Source organism: Oncorhynchus nerka, linkage group LG20 (assembly GCF_034236695.1).
Source record: "Oncorhynchus nerka isolate Pitt River linkage group LG20, Oner_Uvic_2.0, whole genome shotgun sequence".
NCBI lineage: Eukaryota > Metazoa > Chordata > Actinopteri > Salmoniformes > Salmonidae > Oncorhynchus > Oncorhynchus nerka.
In genome coordinates, this window is record NC_088415.1 from 19,509,173 (window position 1) to 19,529,413 (window position 20,241).

At 41.4% G+C, this 20,241-nt stretch overlaps 1 protein-coding gene across 2 annotated transcripts in view; it reads right to left on the minus strand.

Annotated features, from left to right (window-relative positions):
- Window positions 1-12,533, minus strand: part of LOC115102016 (zinc finger protein 704) — a 114,415-nt gene extending 101,882 nt beyond the window's left edge. Inside the window, exons 1-2 of one of the 2 annotated variants that reach the window (XM_029621497.2) lie at window positions 11,995-12,533; window positions 2,561-2,787 (exon numbers count right to left, since the gene is read on the minus strand). In XM_029621497.2, the coding sequence (XP_029477357.1) occupies window positions 2,561-2,787; window positions 11,995-12,285 (518 nt within the window). In that variant the 5' untranslated portion in view covers window positions 12,286-12,533. The remainder of the gene's footprint in view (window positions 1-2,560; window positions 2,788-11,994) is intronic. The other variant, XM_029621499.2, reaches the window with a different exon arrangement.
- Window positions 12,534-20,241: the final 7,708 nt, after the last annotated feature.

A 20,241-nucleotide genomic window follows, 5' to 3' on the forward strand; every position in this document is an offset into this window, starting at 1 on the left:
CTACTACGACTTAGCCTGCACCGGGAGTCTGGGCTGCATCATGTTATCTCCTCACTCCTGCTCCACTTAGCCTGCACCGGGAGTCTGGGCTGCATCATGTTATCTCCTCACTCCTACTCCACTTAGCCTGCACTGGGAGTCTGGGCTGCATCATGTTATCTCCTCACTCCTGCTCCACTTAGCCTGCACCGGGAGTCTGGGCTGCATCATGTTATCTCCTCACTCCTGCTCCACTTAGCCTGCACTGGGAGTCTGGGCTGCATCATGTTATCTCCTCACTCCTGCTCCACTTAGCCTGCACTGGGAGTCTGGGCTGCATCATGTTATCTCCTCACTCCTGCTCCACTTAGCCTGCACTGGGAGTCTGGGCTGCATCATGTTATCTCCTCACTCCTGCTCCACTTAGCCTGCACTGGGAGACTGGGCTGCATCATGTTATATCCTCACTCCTGCTCCACTTAGCCTGCACTGGGAGTCTGGGCTGCATCATGTTATCTCCTCACTCCTGCTCCACTTAGCCTGCACCGGGAGTCTGGGCTGCATCATGTTATCTCCTCACTCCTGCTCCACTTAGCCTGCACCGGGAGTCTGGGCTGCATCATGTTATCTCCTCACTCCTGCTCCACTTAGCCTGCACTGGGAGACTGGGCTGCATCATGTTATCTCCTCACTCCTGCTCCACTTAGCCTGCACTCGGAGTCTGGGCTGCATCATGTTATCTCCTCACTCCTGCTCCACTTAGCCTGCACTGGGAGTCTGGGCTGCATCATGTTATCTCCCCACTCCTGCTCCACTTAACCTGCACTGGGAGTCTGGGCTGCATCATGTTATCTCCTCACTCCTGCTCCACTTAGCCTGCACTGGGAGACTGGGCTGCATCATGTTATCTCCTCACTCCTGCTCCACTTAGCCTGCACTCGGAGTCTGGGCTGCATCATGTTATCTCCTCACTCCTGCTCCACTTAGCCTGCACCGGGAGTCTGGGCTGCATCATGTTATCTCCTCACTCCTGCTCCACTTAGCCTGCACCGGGAGTCTGGGCTGCATCATGTTATCTCCTCACTCCTGCTCCACTTAGCCTGCACTGGGAGACTGGGCTGCATCATGTTATCTCCTCACTCCTGCTCCACTTAGCCTGCACTCGGAGTCTGGGCTGCATCATGTTATCACCTCACTCCTGCTCCACTTAGCCTGCACTGGGAGTCTGGGCTGCATCATGTTATCTCCCCACTCCTGCTCCACTTAACCTGCACTGGGAGTCTGGGCTGCATCATGTTATCTCCCCACTCCTGCTCCACTTAGCCTGCACTGGGAGTCTGGGCTGCATCATGTTATCTCCTCACTCCTGCTCCACTTAGCCTGCACTCGGAGTCTGGGCTGCATCATGTTATCTCCCAACTCCTGCTCCACTCAGCCTGCACTGGGAGTCTGGGCTGTATCATGTTATCTCCTCACTCCTGCTCCACTTAGCCTGCACTGGGAGTCTGGGCTGCATCATGTTATCTCCTCACTCCTGCTCCACTTAGCCTGCACCGGGAGTCTGGGCTGCATCATGTTATCTCATCACTTCTGCTCCACTTAGCCTGCACTGGGAGTCTGGGCTGCATCATGTTATCTCCTCACTCATGCGGCACAGAAGTTAACACACCTGAATAATACGACTCAGCATGTAGAAATGTTGAAACTGTTAATTACTGTTCACAAAACAATGTCCATACAGGCTAGACACTTTTACAATGCAAGACGATACCGGTAGCGTCCAGCTTTAATTGTAGGCTAACTTTCCTTGCTAGCTTACAGCTGAATTCACAATCCTACTACTTTGTTTGTGATAATATGCAAACCATAACACAAAATATGCTAATTTAAAAGCTGGCAGGCACCAAAAATGTTACTAATTCACATTGTCTCCCATGCCACCAAAAAAACATTCACTTCTTCGTCTTCCTTTATCTCACGTCTGGTTTCCACTAGATTCCCGAGTCACAAAGTCAGATTCCACAGCCACATTCTGCCTTGCAAATTAAGCAAATAATGTCATTCATTTCTTAAAGAGACAGTGCACACTATTCGAAAAAAACAGATTGCTTCTTCCATGCAAATGTTGTTAATAAGTACAATAAAAGAATACAGTATGTTCTCTGAGCAGTTTCCAATAAAATAATACAGTATGTTCTCTGAGCAGTTTCCAATAAAATAATACAGTATGTTCTCTGAGCAGTTTCCAATAAAATAATACAGTATGTTCTCTGAGCAGTTTCCAATAAAAGAATACAGTATGTTTTCTGAGCAGTTTCCAATAAAAGAATACAGTATGTTCTCTGAGCAGTTTCCAATAAAAGAATACAGTATGTTCTCTGAGCAGTTTCCAATAAAATAAGTCCTAAAGTTTATCTGTCTGGATCAAGTGTCATTTTGTGACTTTGGCTAATATATATTTTTTTGGTAATAAGTATCGTGATGGTATCGAGTATTGTAATACTAAACCTGGTATCGGTATCGAATGAAAAACGCTGGTATTGTGACAACACTACTATGTTATTAGCCATGTGGTCCCTACCTGCGTCGGGGGACAGGTATGTGGGAGGAGGGGTGGGGATTTCTCTCCTCAGGTGGCACTTGATGTCCGGTTTCCTGGAAACCATCGGGCACCAGCGGATTCCTCGCTTTCGAGTGCATGTGTCTGTCCGGCTTCTGCCCGTTCAGGATCAGGCAGTGAGTGGGACTGCCGTTAGTAAGGACCCCAGTCAGACCACTGTTCCTCTCTGCCTCGCCACCACAACCCATCTGAAGGATGAAGAACAGTACACACACAGCTGAGAAATGGTTGCAGTCTCAGAACTGTTATGTTGGTGCTTTTTAGTCCACATTTTATTTTTATTTATTTTTATTTCACCTTTATTTAACCAGGTAGGCCAGTTGAGAACAAGTTCTCATTTACAACTGTGACCTGGCCAAGATAAAGCAAAGCAGTGCGACAAAAACAACAACAGAGTTACACATAAACAAACATACAGTCAATAACACAATAGAAAGATCTATGTAGTGTGTGAAAATGTAGAAGATTAGGGAGGTAATGCAATAAATAGGCCATGGAGGCAAAATAATTACAATTTAGCATTAACACTGGAGTGATAGATGTGCAGATGATGATGCGCAAGTAGAGAATAGAGATACTGGGGTGCAAAAGAGCAAGAGGATAAATAACAATATGGGTATGAGGTAGTTAGTCGGGGGTGCTATTTACAGATTGGCTGTGTACAGGTACAGTGATCGTAAGCTGCTCTGGCAGCTGATGCTTAAAGTTAGAGAGGGTGATAATTCTCCAGCTTCAGTCATTTTTGCAATTCGTTCCAGTCATTGGCAGCAGAGAACTGGAAGAAAGGCGGAGTTGGCTTTGGGGATGACCAGTGAAAAATACCTGCTGGAGTGCGTGCTATGGGTGGGTGCTGCTATGGTGACCAGTGAGCTGAGATAAGGTGGGGCTTTACCTAGCAAAGACTTGTAGATGACCTGTAGCCAATGGGTTTGTAGCAAGGGCCAGCCAATGAGAGCATACAGGTCACAATGGTGGGTAGTATATGGGGCTTTGGTGACAAAACAGATGGCACTGTGATAGACTACATCCAGTTTGCTGAGTAGAGTGCTGGAGGCTATTTTGTAAATGACATCGCCGAAGTCAAGGATCGGTAGGATAGTCAGTTTTATGATGGTATGTTTGGCAGCATGAGTGAAGGAGGCTTTGTTGTGAAATAGGAAGCCGATTCTAGATTTAATTTTGGATTGGAGATGGAGAGTCTGGAAGGAGAGTTTACAGTCTAACCAGACACCTAGGTATTTGTAACTGTCCACATATTCTAAGTCAGAACCGTCCAGAGTTGTGATGCTAGTCAGGCGGGGAGGTGCGGCAGCAATCGGTTGAAGAGCATGCATTTAGTTTTAAAAGCATTTAAAAGCAGTTGGAGGCCACAGAAGGAGTGTTATATGGCATTGAAGCTCATCTGGAGGTTAGCTAACACAGTGTCCAAAGAAGGGCCAGATGTATACAGAATGGTGTCGTCTGCATAGAGGTGGATCAGACAATCACCAGCAGCAAGAGCAACATCATTGATATATACATAGAAAAGAGTCAGCCAGAGAATTGAACCCTGTGGCAGCCCTATAGAGACTATCGGTGGTGACAGTGTTTCCTCGCCTCAGTGCAGTGGGCAGCTTGGAGGAGGTGCACTTATTCTCCATGGACTTTACAGTGTCCCAAAACTTTTTGGAATTACTGCTACATGATGCAAATTTCTGTTTGAAAAATCCAGTCTTAGCTTTCCTAACTGACTATGTATTTTGGTTCCTGACTTCCCTGAAAAGTTGCATATCGCGGTGACTATTCGATGCTAATGCAGAACGCCACAGGATGTTTTTGTGCTGGTCAAGGGCAGTCAAGTCTGGGGTGAACCAAGGGCTATATCTGTTCTTAGTTCTACATTTTTGAATGGGGCATGCTTATTTAAGATGGTGAGGAAAGCACTTTAAAGAACAAGCAGGCATCCTCTACTGACTGGATGAGGTCAATATCCTTCCAGGATACCCGGGTGAGGTCGGTTAGAAAGGCCAGCTCGCTGAAGTATTTTAGGGAGCGTTTGACAGTGACAGTTAAGGACACAAGCAATGAGGCAGTGATCACTGAGATCCTGGTTAAAGACAGCAGAGGTGTGTACCTGGTAGGTTACCTGGAGTACAGTGGAAGTAAACCTAGGCATTGAGTGACGATGAGAGAGGTTCTCTCTCTAGAGGCACCAGTTAAGCCAGATGAGGTCACCGCATGTGTGGGGGCTAAGGCATATTGGGCAGGGCTGGGGGGTCTACAGTGAAATAAGGCAATAATTACTAAGCAAAACAGCAATAGACAGGGCATATTGACATTAGGGAGAGGCATGTGTAGCAGAGTGATCATAGGGTCCAATGAGTAGTAATAGGTGAGTCAGGGAGATGATTCAGTAGTTGCTACTACGCTAGGTGAGCTGGAGACAGGTCGATTCAGACAGCTAGCGGGCCAGGGCTAGCAGATGGGCCTTCGGCGATGTCGCAACAGAAGAGCCTGTTGGATCCACCTCGGATGATTACGTCGGCAGACCAGTCGTGATGGATCGGCGGGGCTCCGTGTCGGCAGTAAATGGTCTAGGCCATTTGGCAAAAGAGGTATTGTAGCACAAGAATTAGCTGGTGGACCTCTTCGGCAAGCCCGGAGATGGGCCTAGCTCGAGGCTAGCTCAAGGCTAACTGGTGCTTGCTTCAGGACAAAGACATTAGCCAGGAGTAGCCACTCGGATTGCAGCTAGCTATCTGCGATGATCCGGTGTAAAGGTTCAGAGCTTGCGGTAGGAATCCGGAGATATGGTAGAGAAAAAGCAGTCCGATATGCTCTGGGTTGATATCGCGCTGTGCAGACTGGCAGGTATTGACTGAGCTGGGGCTGGCTGGTGTCCGAGTTAACGGTGAAGACCGCTAGCAGTGGCAAACTGACTACTAGCTAGTAGCTAGTTAGCTGGCTAGCTTCTGATAGGGGTTCCATTTCTAAAGTATAGAAATAGCAGATCCGTACCACATTGGGTGAGGTGGGTTGCAGGAGAGTATATTCAGTCCGTAGATGGGAAGTGAGATTAAAATATATACAAAATATTTACGAGGAAAAAAACAAGGAAAACGATACGGGACAAGACAAAACACACGTCCGACTGCTACGCCATCTTGGAGAATGGGCCTGACAGATTAAGGCCCAATCTACCTCTTTATTTTGGCTAAATTGTTGGGGAAAGAGACGTTGTTGAGAGATTTTGTGTACAAAGAAATAGAAGCTGTCAGTTACACTAAATCTGTCCAACAATTAGGAGGCACTGACAACTAGAATATATAACCTATTATTTAAAGTAGGGTCCCCCAACTAGCGGCCACAGGTGATTTAATTTGGCACCCCAAGTTTTCTGAGCAAAAATGTATAATTAATGACCAACATCTTGTAGCATTCACTAATAATGACCAACCTCTTGTAGCTTTCACTAATACTGACCAACGTCTTGTAGCATTCACTAATAATGACCAACTTCTTGTATCATTCACTAATAATGACCAACTCTTGTAGCATTCACTAATAATGACCAACTTCTTGCAGCAGGCATCACATAATGACCAACTTCTTGCAGCATTCACTAATAATCACTGTCTTGTAGCATTCACTACTGATGACCAATGTGATGTAGCATTCACTAATAATGACCAACTTCTTGTAGCATTCACTAATAATGACCAACCTCTTGTAGCATTCAATAATAATAACCAACTTCTTGCAGCGTTCACTAATAATGACCAACGTCTTGTAGCATTCACTAATAATGACCAACTTCTTGCAGCATTCACTATTAATGACCAACTTCTTGTAGCATTCACGAATAATGACCAACTTCTTGCAGCATTCACTATTAATGACCAACTTCTTGCAGCGTTCACTAATAATGACCAACGTCTTGTAGCATTCGCTAATAATAACCAACTTCTTGCAGCATTTACTAATAATGACCAATTTCTTGTAGCATTCACTAATAATGACCAACTTCTTGTAGCATTCAATAATAATGACCAACGTCTTGTAGCATTCACTAATAATGACCAACGTCTTGTAGCATTCGCTAATAATGACCAACTTCTTGTAGCATTCACTAATAAGGACCAACTTTTTGCAGAATTCACTAATAATTACCAACTTTTTGCAGCGTTCACTAATAATGACCAACGTCTTGTAGCATTCACTAATAATAACCAACTTCTTGCAGCATTCACTAATAATCAGCGTCTTGAGGAATTCAATAATAATGACCAACTTCTTGCAGCATTCACTAATAATGAGCATCTTGTAGAATTCAATAATAATGACCAACGTCTTGCAGCATTCACTAATAATGAGCATCTTCTTGCAGCATTTACTAATAATGACCAATTTCTTGTAGCATTCACTAATAATGACAAACTTCTTGCAGCAGGCATTATATAATGACCAACGTCTTGTAGCATTCACTAATAATGACCAACTTCTTGCAGCATTCACTAATAATGACCAATTTATTGTAGCATTCACTAATAATGACCATTGTCTTGTAGCATTCACTAATAATGACCAACGTCTTGTAGCATTCACTAATAATGACCAACTTATTGTAGCATTCACTAATAATGACCAACATCTTGTAGCATTCACTAATAATGACCAACATCTTGTAGCTTTCACTAATAATGACCAACATCTTGTAGCATTTGCTAATAATGACCAACTTCTTGTAGCATTCACTAATAATGTACAACTTCTTGTAGCATTCACTAATAATGACCAATTTCTTGTAGCATTCACTAATAATGACCAACGTTTTGTAGCATTCACTAATAATGACCAACTTCTTGCAGCATTCACTAATAATGACCAACATCTTGTAGCATTCACTAATAATGACCAACATCTTGTAGCATTTGCTAATAATGACCAACTTCTTGTAGCATTCACTAATAATGACAAACTTCTTGCAGCAGGCATTATATAATGACCAACGTCTTGCAGCATTCACTAATAATGACCAACGTCTTGCAGCATTCACTAATAATGACCAACTTCTTGTAGCATTCACTAATAATGACAAACTTCTTGCAGCAGGCATTATATAATGACCAACTTCTTGTAGCATTCACTAATAATGACCTACTTCCTGTAGCATTCACTAATAATGTCCAACTTCTTGTAGCATTCACTAATAATGACCAACTTCTTGCAGCATTCACTAATAATGACCAATTTATTGTAGCATTCACTAATAATGACCATTGTCTTGTAGCATTCACTAATAATGACCAACGTCTTGTAGCATTCACTAATAATGACCAACTTCTTGTAGCATTCACTAATAATGACCAACATCTTGTAGCATTCACTAATAATGACCAACATCTTGTAGCTTTCACTAATAATGACCAACATCTTGTAGCATTTGCTAATAATGACCAACTTCTTGTAGCATTCACTAATAATGTACAACTTCTTGTAGCATTCACTAATAATGACCAATTTCTTGTAGCATTCACTAATAATGACCAACGTTTTGTAGCATTCACTAATAATGACCAACTTCTTGCAGCATTCACTAATAATGACCAACATCTTGTAGCATTCACTAATAATGACCAACATCTTGTAGCATTTGCTAATAATGACCAACTTCTTGTAGCATTCACTAATAATGACAAACTTCTTGCAGCAGGCATTATATAATGACCAACGTCTTGCAGCATTCACTAATAATGACCAACGTCTTGCAGCATTCACTAATAATGACCAACTTCTTGTAGCATTCACTAATAATGACAAACTTCTTGCAGCAGGCATTATATAATGACCAACTTCTTGTAGCATTCACTAATAATGACCTACTTCCTGTAGCATTCACTAATAATGTCCAACTTCTTGTAGCATTCACTAATAATGACCAACTTCTTGCAGCATTCACTAATAATGACCAATTTATTGTAGCATTCACTAATAATGACCATTGTCTTGTAGCATTCACTAATAATGACCAACGCCTTGTAGCATTCACTAATAATGACCAACTTCTTGTAGCATTCACTAATAATGACCAACATCTTGTAGCATTCACTAATAATGACCAACATCTTGTAGCTTTCACTAATAATGACCAACATCTTGTAGCATTTGCTAATAATGACCAACTTCTTGTAGCATTCACTAATAATGTACAACTTCTTGTAGCATTCACTAATAATGACCAATTTCTTGTAGCATTCACTAATAATGACCAACGTTTTGTAGCATTCACTAATAATGACCAACTTCTTGCAGCATTCACTAATAATGACCAACATCTTGTAGCATTCACTAATAATGACCAACATCTTGTAGCATTTGCTAATAATGACCAACTTCTTGTAGCATTCACTAATAATGACAAACTTCTTGCAGCAGGCATTATATAATGACCAACGTCTTGCAGCATTCACTAATAATGACCAACGTCTTGCAGCATTCACTAATAATGACCAACTTCTTGTAGCATTCACTAATAATGACAAACTTCTTGCAGCAGGCATTATATAATGACCAACTTCTTGTAGCATTCACTAATAATGACCTACTTCCTGTAGCATTCACTAATAATGTCCAACTTCTTGTAGCATTCACTAATAATGACCAACTTCTTGCAGCAGGCATTATATAATGACCAACTTCTTGTAGCATTCACTAATAATGACCAACTTCCTGTTGCATTTACTAATAATGGCCAACTTCTTGCAGCATTCACTAACAATGACCAACTTCTTTCAGCATACACTAATAATGACCAACATCTTGTAGCGTTCACTAATAATGACCAACGTCTTGTAGCATTGACTAATAATGACCAACAAGCAGGCATTAATATAAAATGAACACAGGTCTCATAAACAATCTCTCAAGCACAAGCCCACATGCTAGTCAGTAGCCAGCTAATCTTTATAATTAAAGTCTAGCCAACTTGGATCTATTTGCTAGCTAACAAGATACAACAGTTGAATTGTTATGAACACACCCTTCTGACCGTCTCCGACAGTATGCTAGCTTGTCCACTTTGTTCAGATGTTGAAATCAAGTGGCCTACCTTATTTATCAGAATGAGAACTAGTTGTTAATTCCTTACAAAATATTATTTTATGCTCATTGCACATTTATAAAACACAGACTAGACAGCCAGCATAACAGTCTGTGGCTAAAATGCTTCTAGCCGTACCCGTGCGCGACAGAAACTGAGCATTAATTTTGCAGAATCAATGTTCCTTGATACTCCAGTTTTAATAGGGTCTGCTCTTTGCGCAATTTGAGGAGTTGAGACATATAAAGGGTATTGTTAGAAAAGTTAGGTTCCCATCTATTACAGTAAAATATTGTCTAAATGTGTTTCAGTGTCCATACGACCGATTCTGTTGGACCAAACCTCAAATGCAAATAACGATTTGAAACCGCTTGTTGTCAGAGAGGAAGAAATTATCTTTCATCTTTGTTGTTGCGAGTGGCAGGAGGGGGAGGAGCTTGTGAGTGGCAGGAAGGGGGAGGAGCTGGGTGTGTGCTATCCGGGATCCTTGGGATATCCCTACCCTAACCTTAACCCCTAGCCTTACCCTAACCTTAATTCCTACCCTTACCCTAACCTTAACCCCTACCCTTACACTAACACCTACCCTTACCTTAACCCCTATCCTTACCTCAAACCCTACCCTTACCTTAAATCCTACCCTTACCCTAACATTAACCTCAGCCCTTACAGTTACCTTGTCACGCCCTGGTCTAAGTATTTTGTGTTTATCTTCATGTATTGGGTCAGGCCAGGGTGTGGCATGGGTTTTTTGTATGTGGTATGTATATACTGGGATTGTAGCTAGTGGGGTGATCTAGCAAAGTCTATGGCTGTCTGGAGTGGTTCTCAATCAGAGGCAGGTGTTTATCGTTGTCTCTGATTGGGAACCATATTTAGGCAGCCATATTCTTTGAGTTTGGAATTTGTGCCACAAACACAAAAAAAAACTTTAGCATGTGGAAACAGTGCCAGGGAAACTAAACCAAAGCATAGATCGCTGTCATATCTTGTCAATAGACTGCTTACAGGGTAAGGAAACCAATATTCTGTTGAACAATCCCTTCACGGAGCACATTAACCCTGTGTAATCCTCCCGCTCACACGCCATCTGACAACACTTTGACAATAGGCTATAATACCAAACAAAGTGATAGCATGTAGGATGGCTAAACAAAAATGACGGTTTCTCAAAAACGTTTAGGGATATGACATCCCCTAGAAATTCACTGGTAGGACATTGTCCACTCTCTAATTTCTATATGGGGGTGTGTTGATGTCTTGGGACAATACAAATCTGACATGCATTGTTGTTTTAAATAATAATAATATCAAGCAACACTTGTAGATAGTTTTTCTTCCCTTCAAAGCAGGGTCTTGGTCAATGATGTATATAAACCGTGGATTGCTAATGCTATATGTTGGACTTTAAGAGGCGTTGAAGCCACCGGTCGGCCATATTGGCATTTCCCAGTAGGAGCAGTCCTCCATAGGATTTAATGCAATTCTACAGTATTTCAATTCAACGTTTCAAGAAGAAAATGACAGGTATTTGTTTTTTTTTGTAGTGGGGACAGTAACATTTGTAAGATCTAAAAATTATACTTTAAGGAAAATGTTTTTATATTTTTTTCATATATACATTAAGGCTTCTGTAATATAATAAATATGGCAAAAATAATGTAGATATTAATAAATGTAATTCTATAGCTTCCAAAATATTTGTTACAATGGTGGGGTATGAAAATGTATGTACTCTACTGTAAGTCGCTCTGGTTAAGAGCATCTGCTAAACGATTGAAATGTGAGGGGGTGAATAGACGGATTCAACACAGCGCCCCCAATCAGTCATCTAGTGTATATTATCTGAATCATTGGTCTCGATGCCTCCCTGCTGAAATTCTGGCAGGCAAAGCGGTCGCTATGGGGGAGGGGAAATTAGTTTGGAGTCCCAGCCCTTTTTCCTTTAAACTTTGAACATGCAATGAGCCGCCATTTTAACAGATTACATTCGTCATACATACTAGTTGCATTTAGGCTATAATTAACTTGGGTTAGACGCACAGCCTGCCTGACCTATATTTTCACTTTAAAAAGTAACCGATTCATGTCATTAGAAAAGTCAGAGCGGCTGGTTCTGTAGTTTGTTTCCCCGGTGTATGCAACAGTGTGCTTTAAGGAAAACAATGTGCTAATGTGAAAACTCGATTGATATATAATTGAATAGGGGGAAGAAGAATAACACATTACACACTTGTTTTTAATCTAACCAACTCACTGCAAAGAAAAATACATGAAGTCCAGCATGCAATGGATATGACAGTGTAATAGCACCTACTATTTTCCGGTGCGCGTATTTTTCTCTCCCTGAGGACAGGTCATTCCCATTGAGGATGATGTCCTGGTTTGTACATTCTCTCAAAGACCCATCGTCTAGCACGATTGTGCAGAAAACTGCTCCTGATGCGGGCCCGCTCCCGCACGCCAGAATGACACCGCTGTCAGTAGTGGTGACACTCATTTCGCTTCCCTTGGAACCCTCTGCATGCTGGTCAATACCGGCTTGTTTCGAAGCGCCCCCAACCAGTATTTCAGCCGGAGACATGTCAAGCAAACCTTTAGAATTCATCGTCGGACCGAAGTGGTGACTAAAGAAAGATTACCCGCTTTCTATACCTTTTCGTGCAGAAATTTGGAAGAAAATACATTCAGGCCTGTCTTGAGTGGATCCCCGTGTGTTACCACTATTCTAAGGTATGGACTTCTCCACCAGCCGAGACAAGTTAAAAAGCCGACACAGTCAATTTGAAAGATTAGAGATTGTTTAGCTTTTTTTCCTCAAAAAAATGCCACGCCCCCACTTCCCTGCGCGTGCAGCCAGGCGAGATTCACAAGGCACCGCCTTCAATTCACTGCTATTGGTCCGCTGCCATAGCAAGCCAGAAGCCAATGGGTAGTTTGGAATGTGTCACTCACTTTTTTGTGTGTGAAGATAATGGGGGTGTGTCGCTCCAGTTTGCCGGCCGGCCGGTGAAAAGGGAGAAATGAAAACAACAAGTAGCCAGCCAAGGCCTAGATTTACTGTATGCTCCGCTAAAGTCGAAGGTGGGGGCCTATGTCTGTGCAGTGTAGCCTATGCATTTAGCCTAACTTCTTCAGGCTACAGAATATTCTAAAGCGCAACATTAATAAATTGATATGTTTGTGCAACTACCATTTTTACCATGCCATGTTTTTATTAACCATATAGGTTTGCCTATGCCATTTTATCAGTGTAATAGCAATAGTGGTCGTGGTTACGAGTGCTGCTGAATGTTCGGTTAGTCCTGCTACATTGTTTCCCGAATTGAAGCTGCTACATTGTTGCAGTTTTATTACAACGTTATTACAATGTAACAATTGCATTTATGTTGCAGCAAGATAATCATATAGCCTAGCCAGGTATTCCCATAGTGAGTTCGCAATGCGGTCGGGGGTACACCAAATAAAAATGTGATTCACATTTATTTTTAAACATTTTTTAAACATTTAAACAACATTTGAGAGTGCGCTGACCCTGGTGCTAGAGGTGGTACGCAGCTGGAGGTTGAATGTTTGAAGGGGTACTGGACTATCAAAAGTTTGGCAACCACTGGGCCTATTGGGGAGACCGATGATAATCACATAGCTGGGCCTCCCGGGTGGCGCAGTGGTCTAAGGCAGGGGTTCAAGCCCAGTCTCTGTTGAACTCTGGGTTTGAGCCCAGGCTCTGGCCCAACGTTGTCTGGGTTTGGCAGGGATATCCTTGTCTCGTCGTACACTATCATCGTACACTGTGTCGGGCTGGGCGCAGTGCACGCTGACCAGAAGCGTGCACCATGGCTCTCAACCTTCGCCTCTCCCGACACTGTGCGGGAGGTGCAGTAAAAGTGAATGCAAGTTACCCAGTAAAATAACACTTGAGTAAAAGTTGGTTTGAAGTAAAATTTGGTTTGAAATATATTAAAAGTAAATGCACTTGCTAAAATATACTGAAGTATCAAAAGTAAAAGTATAAATAATTTCAAATTCCATATACAGTGGGGCAAAACATTTATTTAGTCAGCCACCAATTGTGCAAGTTCTCCCACTTAAAAAGATGAGAGGCCTGTACTTTTCATTATAGGTACACTTCAACTATGACAGACAAAATGAGAAGAAAAATCCAGAAAATCACATTGTAGGATTTTGAATGAATTTATTAGCAAAATATGGTGGAAAATAAGTATTTTGTCACCTACAAACAAGCAAGATTTCTGGCTCTCACAGATCTGTAACTTCTTCTTTAAGAGGCTCCTGTTTGAACTATTTACCTGTATAAAAGGGCTGATCCCTCACCTTCCTCATGATCATTGATGCCCCACGACGTGAGATCTTGCATGGAGCCCCAGACTGAGGGTGATTAACCGTCATCTTGAACTTCTTCCATTTTCTAATAATTGCGCCAACAGTTGTTGCCTTCTCACCAAGCTGCTTGCCTATTGTCCTGTAGCCCATCTCAGCCCTGTGCAGGTCTACAATTTTATCCCTGATGTCCTTACACAGCTCTCTAGTCTTGGCCATTGTGGAGAGGTTGGATTCTGTTTGATTGAGTGTGTGGACAGGTGTCTTTTATACAGGTAAATAGTTCAAACAAGTGCAGTTAATACAGGTAATGAGTGGAGAACCGGAAGGGTTCTTAAAGAAAAACTAACAGGTCTGTGAGAGCCGGAATTCTTACTGGTTGGTAGGTGATCAAATACTTATGTCATGCAATAAAATGCTAATTAAGTACTTAAAAATCATACAATGTGATTTTCTGGATTTTTGTTTTAGATTCCGTCTCTCACAGTTGAAGTGTACCTATGATAAAAAAAATTACAGACCTCTACATGCTTTGTAAGTAGGAAAACCTGCAAAATCGGCAGTGTATCAAATACTTGTTCTCCCCACTGTATATACTATATTTTATATTTTATCTATTGCATCTTGCCTATGCCGCTCGGTCATTGCTCATCAATATATTTATATGTACATATTCTTATTCCATCCCTTTACTTAGATTTGTGTTAATTAGGTAGATGTTGTGGAATTGTTAGATTACTTGTTGATATTGCTGCACTGTCGGAACTAGTAGCACAAGCATTTCGCTACACTCGCAATAACATCTGCTAACCATGTGTATGTGACCAAAAACATTTTATTTTATTTTATTTGAATCCACTGCAGACAGAGTCTCTCTTTTGTAGATACTGTTTAGCGTTTCCAGTGGAATCAGTTGATATTGTTAGTATTAGGTAATGTCAGTGCCTTAGTTGTGGTGAGTCAATTATCCTTTTGTGTTTACGTTTTATTTTATTACCGTGAAGCTGCTCATTTCTATTTCTCCGATGGTACCAGTATCCAGGGTAGATAAAGCGCAGTTCTATTTTTAGGTTAAGTAATATCTTTAAAGAGGTTGCTGCTAACTTAGTGGTAATTGCTGTAAAATGTGATTTATAAAATGTTTTATACTTTCTCTTAAAACAGCCTAGTTTTGGTTTGTAAATAAGTATTTGTTATTTATTATGCGCAACTTGTTTTAAATCCTTCACTATTTCAACATGGCTTGCTTTTTGATAGGTTTAGTGCTCCCCAATACAAGCACATCATGTGTGGATATCTTTGCGTGGGGATTAGCGGTTACCTTGTTCTATTAGGTGACCACTGTGGGTTTTATTTGTCATACCAGACTTCACAGGTGACCACTGGGTTTTATTTGTCATACCAGACTTCACAGGTGACCACTGTGGGTTTTATTTGTCATACCAGACTTCACAGGTGACCACTGTGGGTTTTATTTGTCATACCAGACTTCACAGGTGACCACTGTGGGTTTTATTTGTCATACCAGACTTCACAGTATTGTTTGTTTATGTTTTTTATTCTTCTTCAATGTTTTTTAATTGCTATTTTTGGATAAATGTTTAATGGATCAGTTGTTATTGTAATCTGGCATCTATCCTTTTCCAACCTGACTTTACATGGCTAGGCATAATGTCATGAGAGGGACAGCTGGTTGCTCGGTCACTTTTGCTAGCTGGACTGTTAAAACTTTAAATCACCCAGTAAAGCGTCAAATGTTTCTTTCTCATTTAAATCACCTTAAAGTAGATATTGCTTTTCTTCAGGAGACACATCTCCGCACTTTCGACCACTCTCGTTTAAAAGGTCAATCATATTATTCCCATTTTTATTCTAAAACTAGAGGAGCCATTTTAATTAGTAAAAACATACCATTCGCAATGTCAAGTGTAGAGGCAGACTCAGCAGGCCGTTTCATTATTGTAGTAGGAAGACTGTATCATACACCTGTTATCTTGGCTAACATTTACGCGCCAAACTGGGATAACAGTTCATACTTCACAAATGTATATTCTCGATTACCAAATATGGACACACACCACCTAATACTAGGTGGTTTATATGAATTGTATACTGTCGCCCAATCTGGATCGTAACTCTCCTAAGATATCACCTTCATAAAAGACAGTATCCACAATCAAGCTATTTCTTAAGACATATGGCATATCTCACGTGTGCGTTTTTGCAATCCCATAGCTAGGGAGTATTATCTTTTCTCACCATTTCATAAGAACCTTCTCATGTATAGACTACTTTTTCCTAGACAATACATTTCTGCCATTTATCACAGAGTGTGATTACCAAGCTATAGTCATTTCGGATCATTCTCCTCTTACTATGAAATTACTTATACCGAATACACAGCCTAATTTTTGCCCTTGGCGGCTTTACTCACTACTTCCATCAGAAGAAACCTTTGTTGCTTTTATATCATCTCAAATTGAACTATTTCTCGAGCTTAATCAAACCCCTGCAATGTCTCCTACAGCAGTATGGGAATCAATGAAGGCTTATCTAAGGGGCCAAATTATTTCGTACAGTGCAAGATTAAGGAAGTGCAATATTCAACGCCTAGGGGAACTTAAAATTGGATTTGGATATGGCATATTCACACTCTTCATCCACAGATTTAGATTAAACAACATTTGACAATTAAGACAGAGTGTAACGGCCATTGGTGGAAGAAGGTGAGGACCAAAGCGCAGTGTGGTACGTGTTCATCATTTATTAAATAGAACTGAACACTAAATACAAAGTAACAAAAAGAACAACCGAAACAGCTCCATCAGGTGCAAAGCACAAAACAGAAAGCAACTACCCGCAAGAGCAAGAGCTACCTAAGTATGGTCCTCAGTCAGAGAAAACGATAGACAGCTGTCCCTGATTGAGAAACATACCCGGCCAAAAACAAAGAAATACAAAAACATAGAAAAAGGAACATAGAATGCCCACCCCAGTCACACCCTGGCCTAACCAAAATAGAGAATGACAGTATCCCCCCAAAGGCACACCTGACTCAAAGGAGAGGGTCCAGGTGGGCCTTCCTTACGGCGGCGGCTCGGGTGCGGAATGTGGGCCCCGGACTGAAGACCCTCGTAGAGGGTGCCACTGGACTGAGGGGCGCCTCTGGACTGAGGGGCGCCTCTGGACTGAGGGGCTGCGATTCTGGCAGCTCCGGAGTGAAGGGCGGCTCTGGCAGCTCCGGACTGACGGGCGACTCTGGCAGCTCCGGACTGACGGGCGGTTCTGGCCCCTCCGGACTGACGGGCGGCTCTGGCAACTCCGGACAGGAGGGCGGCTCTGGCAACTCCGAACATAGAATGCCCACCCTAGTCACACCCTGGCCTAACCAAAATAGAGAATAAAAGCCTCTATGGCCAGGGCGTGACACAGAGTTTGATCTTCTTTCAACTCGACAAGCTGAAAATCTCATTTCTAAATCTCTACTCTAATTTGGAACATGGAGAGAAATCAGGGAAAACGCTAGCACACCAGATGCAGAGAACCGCAAATCAAACCATACTGTACCTGAGAGAACTGATAATCTCTGTAACAAATGTATTGATCATTTAGAGGTCAATTCATGCTTTCATAACTTTTACTCACAATTATACACTTCGGAATCTGCTGGTACTGCTACATTACTCGACACCTTTGAGAGTTTAGATATTCCAACAGTTGAACCTGAGATAGCTGCTGAATTAGAAGAACAGTCTCTGTAGAAGAGATTCTGTTGGCAATACAAATGTATGTAGTGTGGTAAATCCCCTGGACCCAATAGATTTCAGAGCAAATAAAATAAACAATCTCAGATCAACTCTCCCCTCTCTTGCTTTCTGTATTTGAGGAATCATTCTCCTCAATCTCTTTGCCCGCAACAATGAGACAAGCATGTGTACAACTTATCCTGAAAAAAATGTAAACTCTTGAGTGTGGTTCATATAGGCCAATTTCTTTACTGAATTGCGATGTAAATAGGCTTTTTAAGATGATTGCCTGCCGTTTTGAGTCAGTCCTTCCCTCCATTATCTCTACAGATCAATCTGGTTTAATTAAAAAATGGTCATTCTTTTTTCAACATCAGATGTCTTTATAACATACTTTATAATCCCTCTTCATTTGACACTCCAGATATTGTTATCACTTGATGCTGAGAAGGCATTTGATAGGGTGGAGTGGGATTAATTACTTTATAATCTCAAACTATTTGGATTCAGTCCCAATTTTAAGTCCTGGATCAAAGTATTTTCTTTCTCCGCTATGGCTGCAGTGCGCACAAATAAAGACTTTTCATCCTATTTCCAACTTCGACATGGGACAAGACAGGGTTGTGCTCTATCCCCTCAGCTGTTTGCCATCACAAAACACCACTATCAAAGATTTTCGAAGAGGGCATAAAGTTTCACTCTATACGGATGACATGCTATTATATATGTCTAACCCTTTAACTGGTCTTCCAGAGATCGAGTTTCTACTAAAGACATTTGCTAAAATATACGGGTATAAAAGTTCATTGATGCCTATTAATCCTTCTACCACGCAAATATGTTTTTCGTCATGTACCCTTCAGAGTGACTACACGGAAATAGGAAAAATTCAGAATTTGGGTCACACACAATTTCAAAGATATCTATAAAGCCAATTTTCCTCCCTTGATACTCTGCCTGAAACAGGAACTTGAACGCTGTGATTTACTTTCATTTCCTTTGGGTGGAAGAATTAACACTGTTAAAATGAATGTATTACATACGTTTTTATACTTATTTCAATGTATTGCTATCTTTCTGACATTAGTTTTTTTTTATCTCCATAGATAAACTGACATCTGCTTTTATCTGGAACAAGAAAAACCCTTGGATAAGTATGAGTGTATTGCAGAGGTCTCGCCCCCAGGGTGGTCTAGCACTTCCGAACTTTTAATATTATTACTGGGCAGCTAATATAAGAATCATTCTATACTGGATGACAGAAATCCCTGATGTTACAGGCCCGAAGAGATCTCATCCTGTGGTCCCACCTCCTTAGCTGCCTTACTCAGCTCAACACTTGCATTAGCTGAGCCTGTTTCCATATGTACTAAAAACCCGGTTGTGAAACATTCTCAAAAAATCTGGAAACAGTTCAAGCGATTGTTTGGTCTCAGTGAATTTTCAACTTCTGCCCCATTATTAAAGAAACCTACATTCTCTCCATCATTATTAGACCAGGTGTTTCATATCTGGTCTGGAAAAGGGATCTCGTCACTGAATGACTTGCACATTGATAAAGATTTTGCATTTTTTGAACAGTTAGTATAAAAGTTCCCATTTATATAGATACTTGCAATTGTGTAGTTTTGTATATTTTTACTCTAGTCACTTTCCATCACGCCCACCTACCTCCCTTCTAGATTCTATTTTTAAAGTGAACCCTTTATCAAGGGGGCAAAAGCTTGATCTATACGTTATTAAACTTGAACTATCTGGATTCTCTGAAATATCTTAAGAACCAATGGGAAGAGGATTTAGGTGACCAACTATCAGACAAAATTTGGTAGAGTATGCTTCATAGAATACATTCTTGATCCGTATGTCTAAAACATTCTGTAATTCAATTTAAAATAGTTAATCGGCTGCATTGGTCAAAGGCAAAATTATTCAAGATTAGACCAGAAATAGATTACACTTGTGACCGATGTATGCAGGCTCCTGCTACTTTATTACAAATGTTTTGGAAGTGACATAAATTGACAGATTTCTGGAAATCAATTTTTTGTTTTCTAAGATACTGGAGAGGCCTATAGAACCTTCTGCCTTTATTGCATTTTTCGGAGTGGCACCACAGGAGGACCCTCTAAACAGTTCTATGGAGTGGCACCACAGGAGGACCCTCTAAACAGTTCTATGGAGTGGCACCACAGGAGGACCCTCTAAACAGTTCTATGGAGTGGCACCACAGGAGGACCCTCTAAACAGTTCTATGCAGTGGCACCACAGGAGGACCCTCTAAACAGTTCTATGCAGTGGCACCACAGGAGGACCCTCTAAACAGTTCTATGCAGTGGCACCACAGGAGGACCCTCTAAACAGTTCTATGGAGTGGCACCACAGGAGGCCCTTTTAAACAGTTCTATGGGAACATGCTGGCATGTATTACTCTTCTAGCTAGACATTTGATACTATTTAAGTGGAACGATTACATTTTA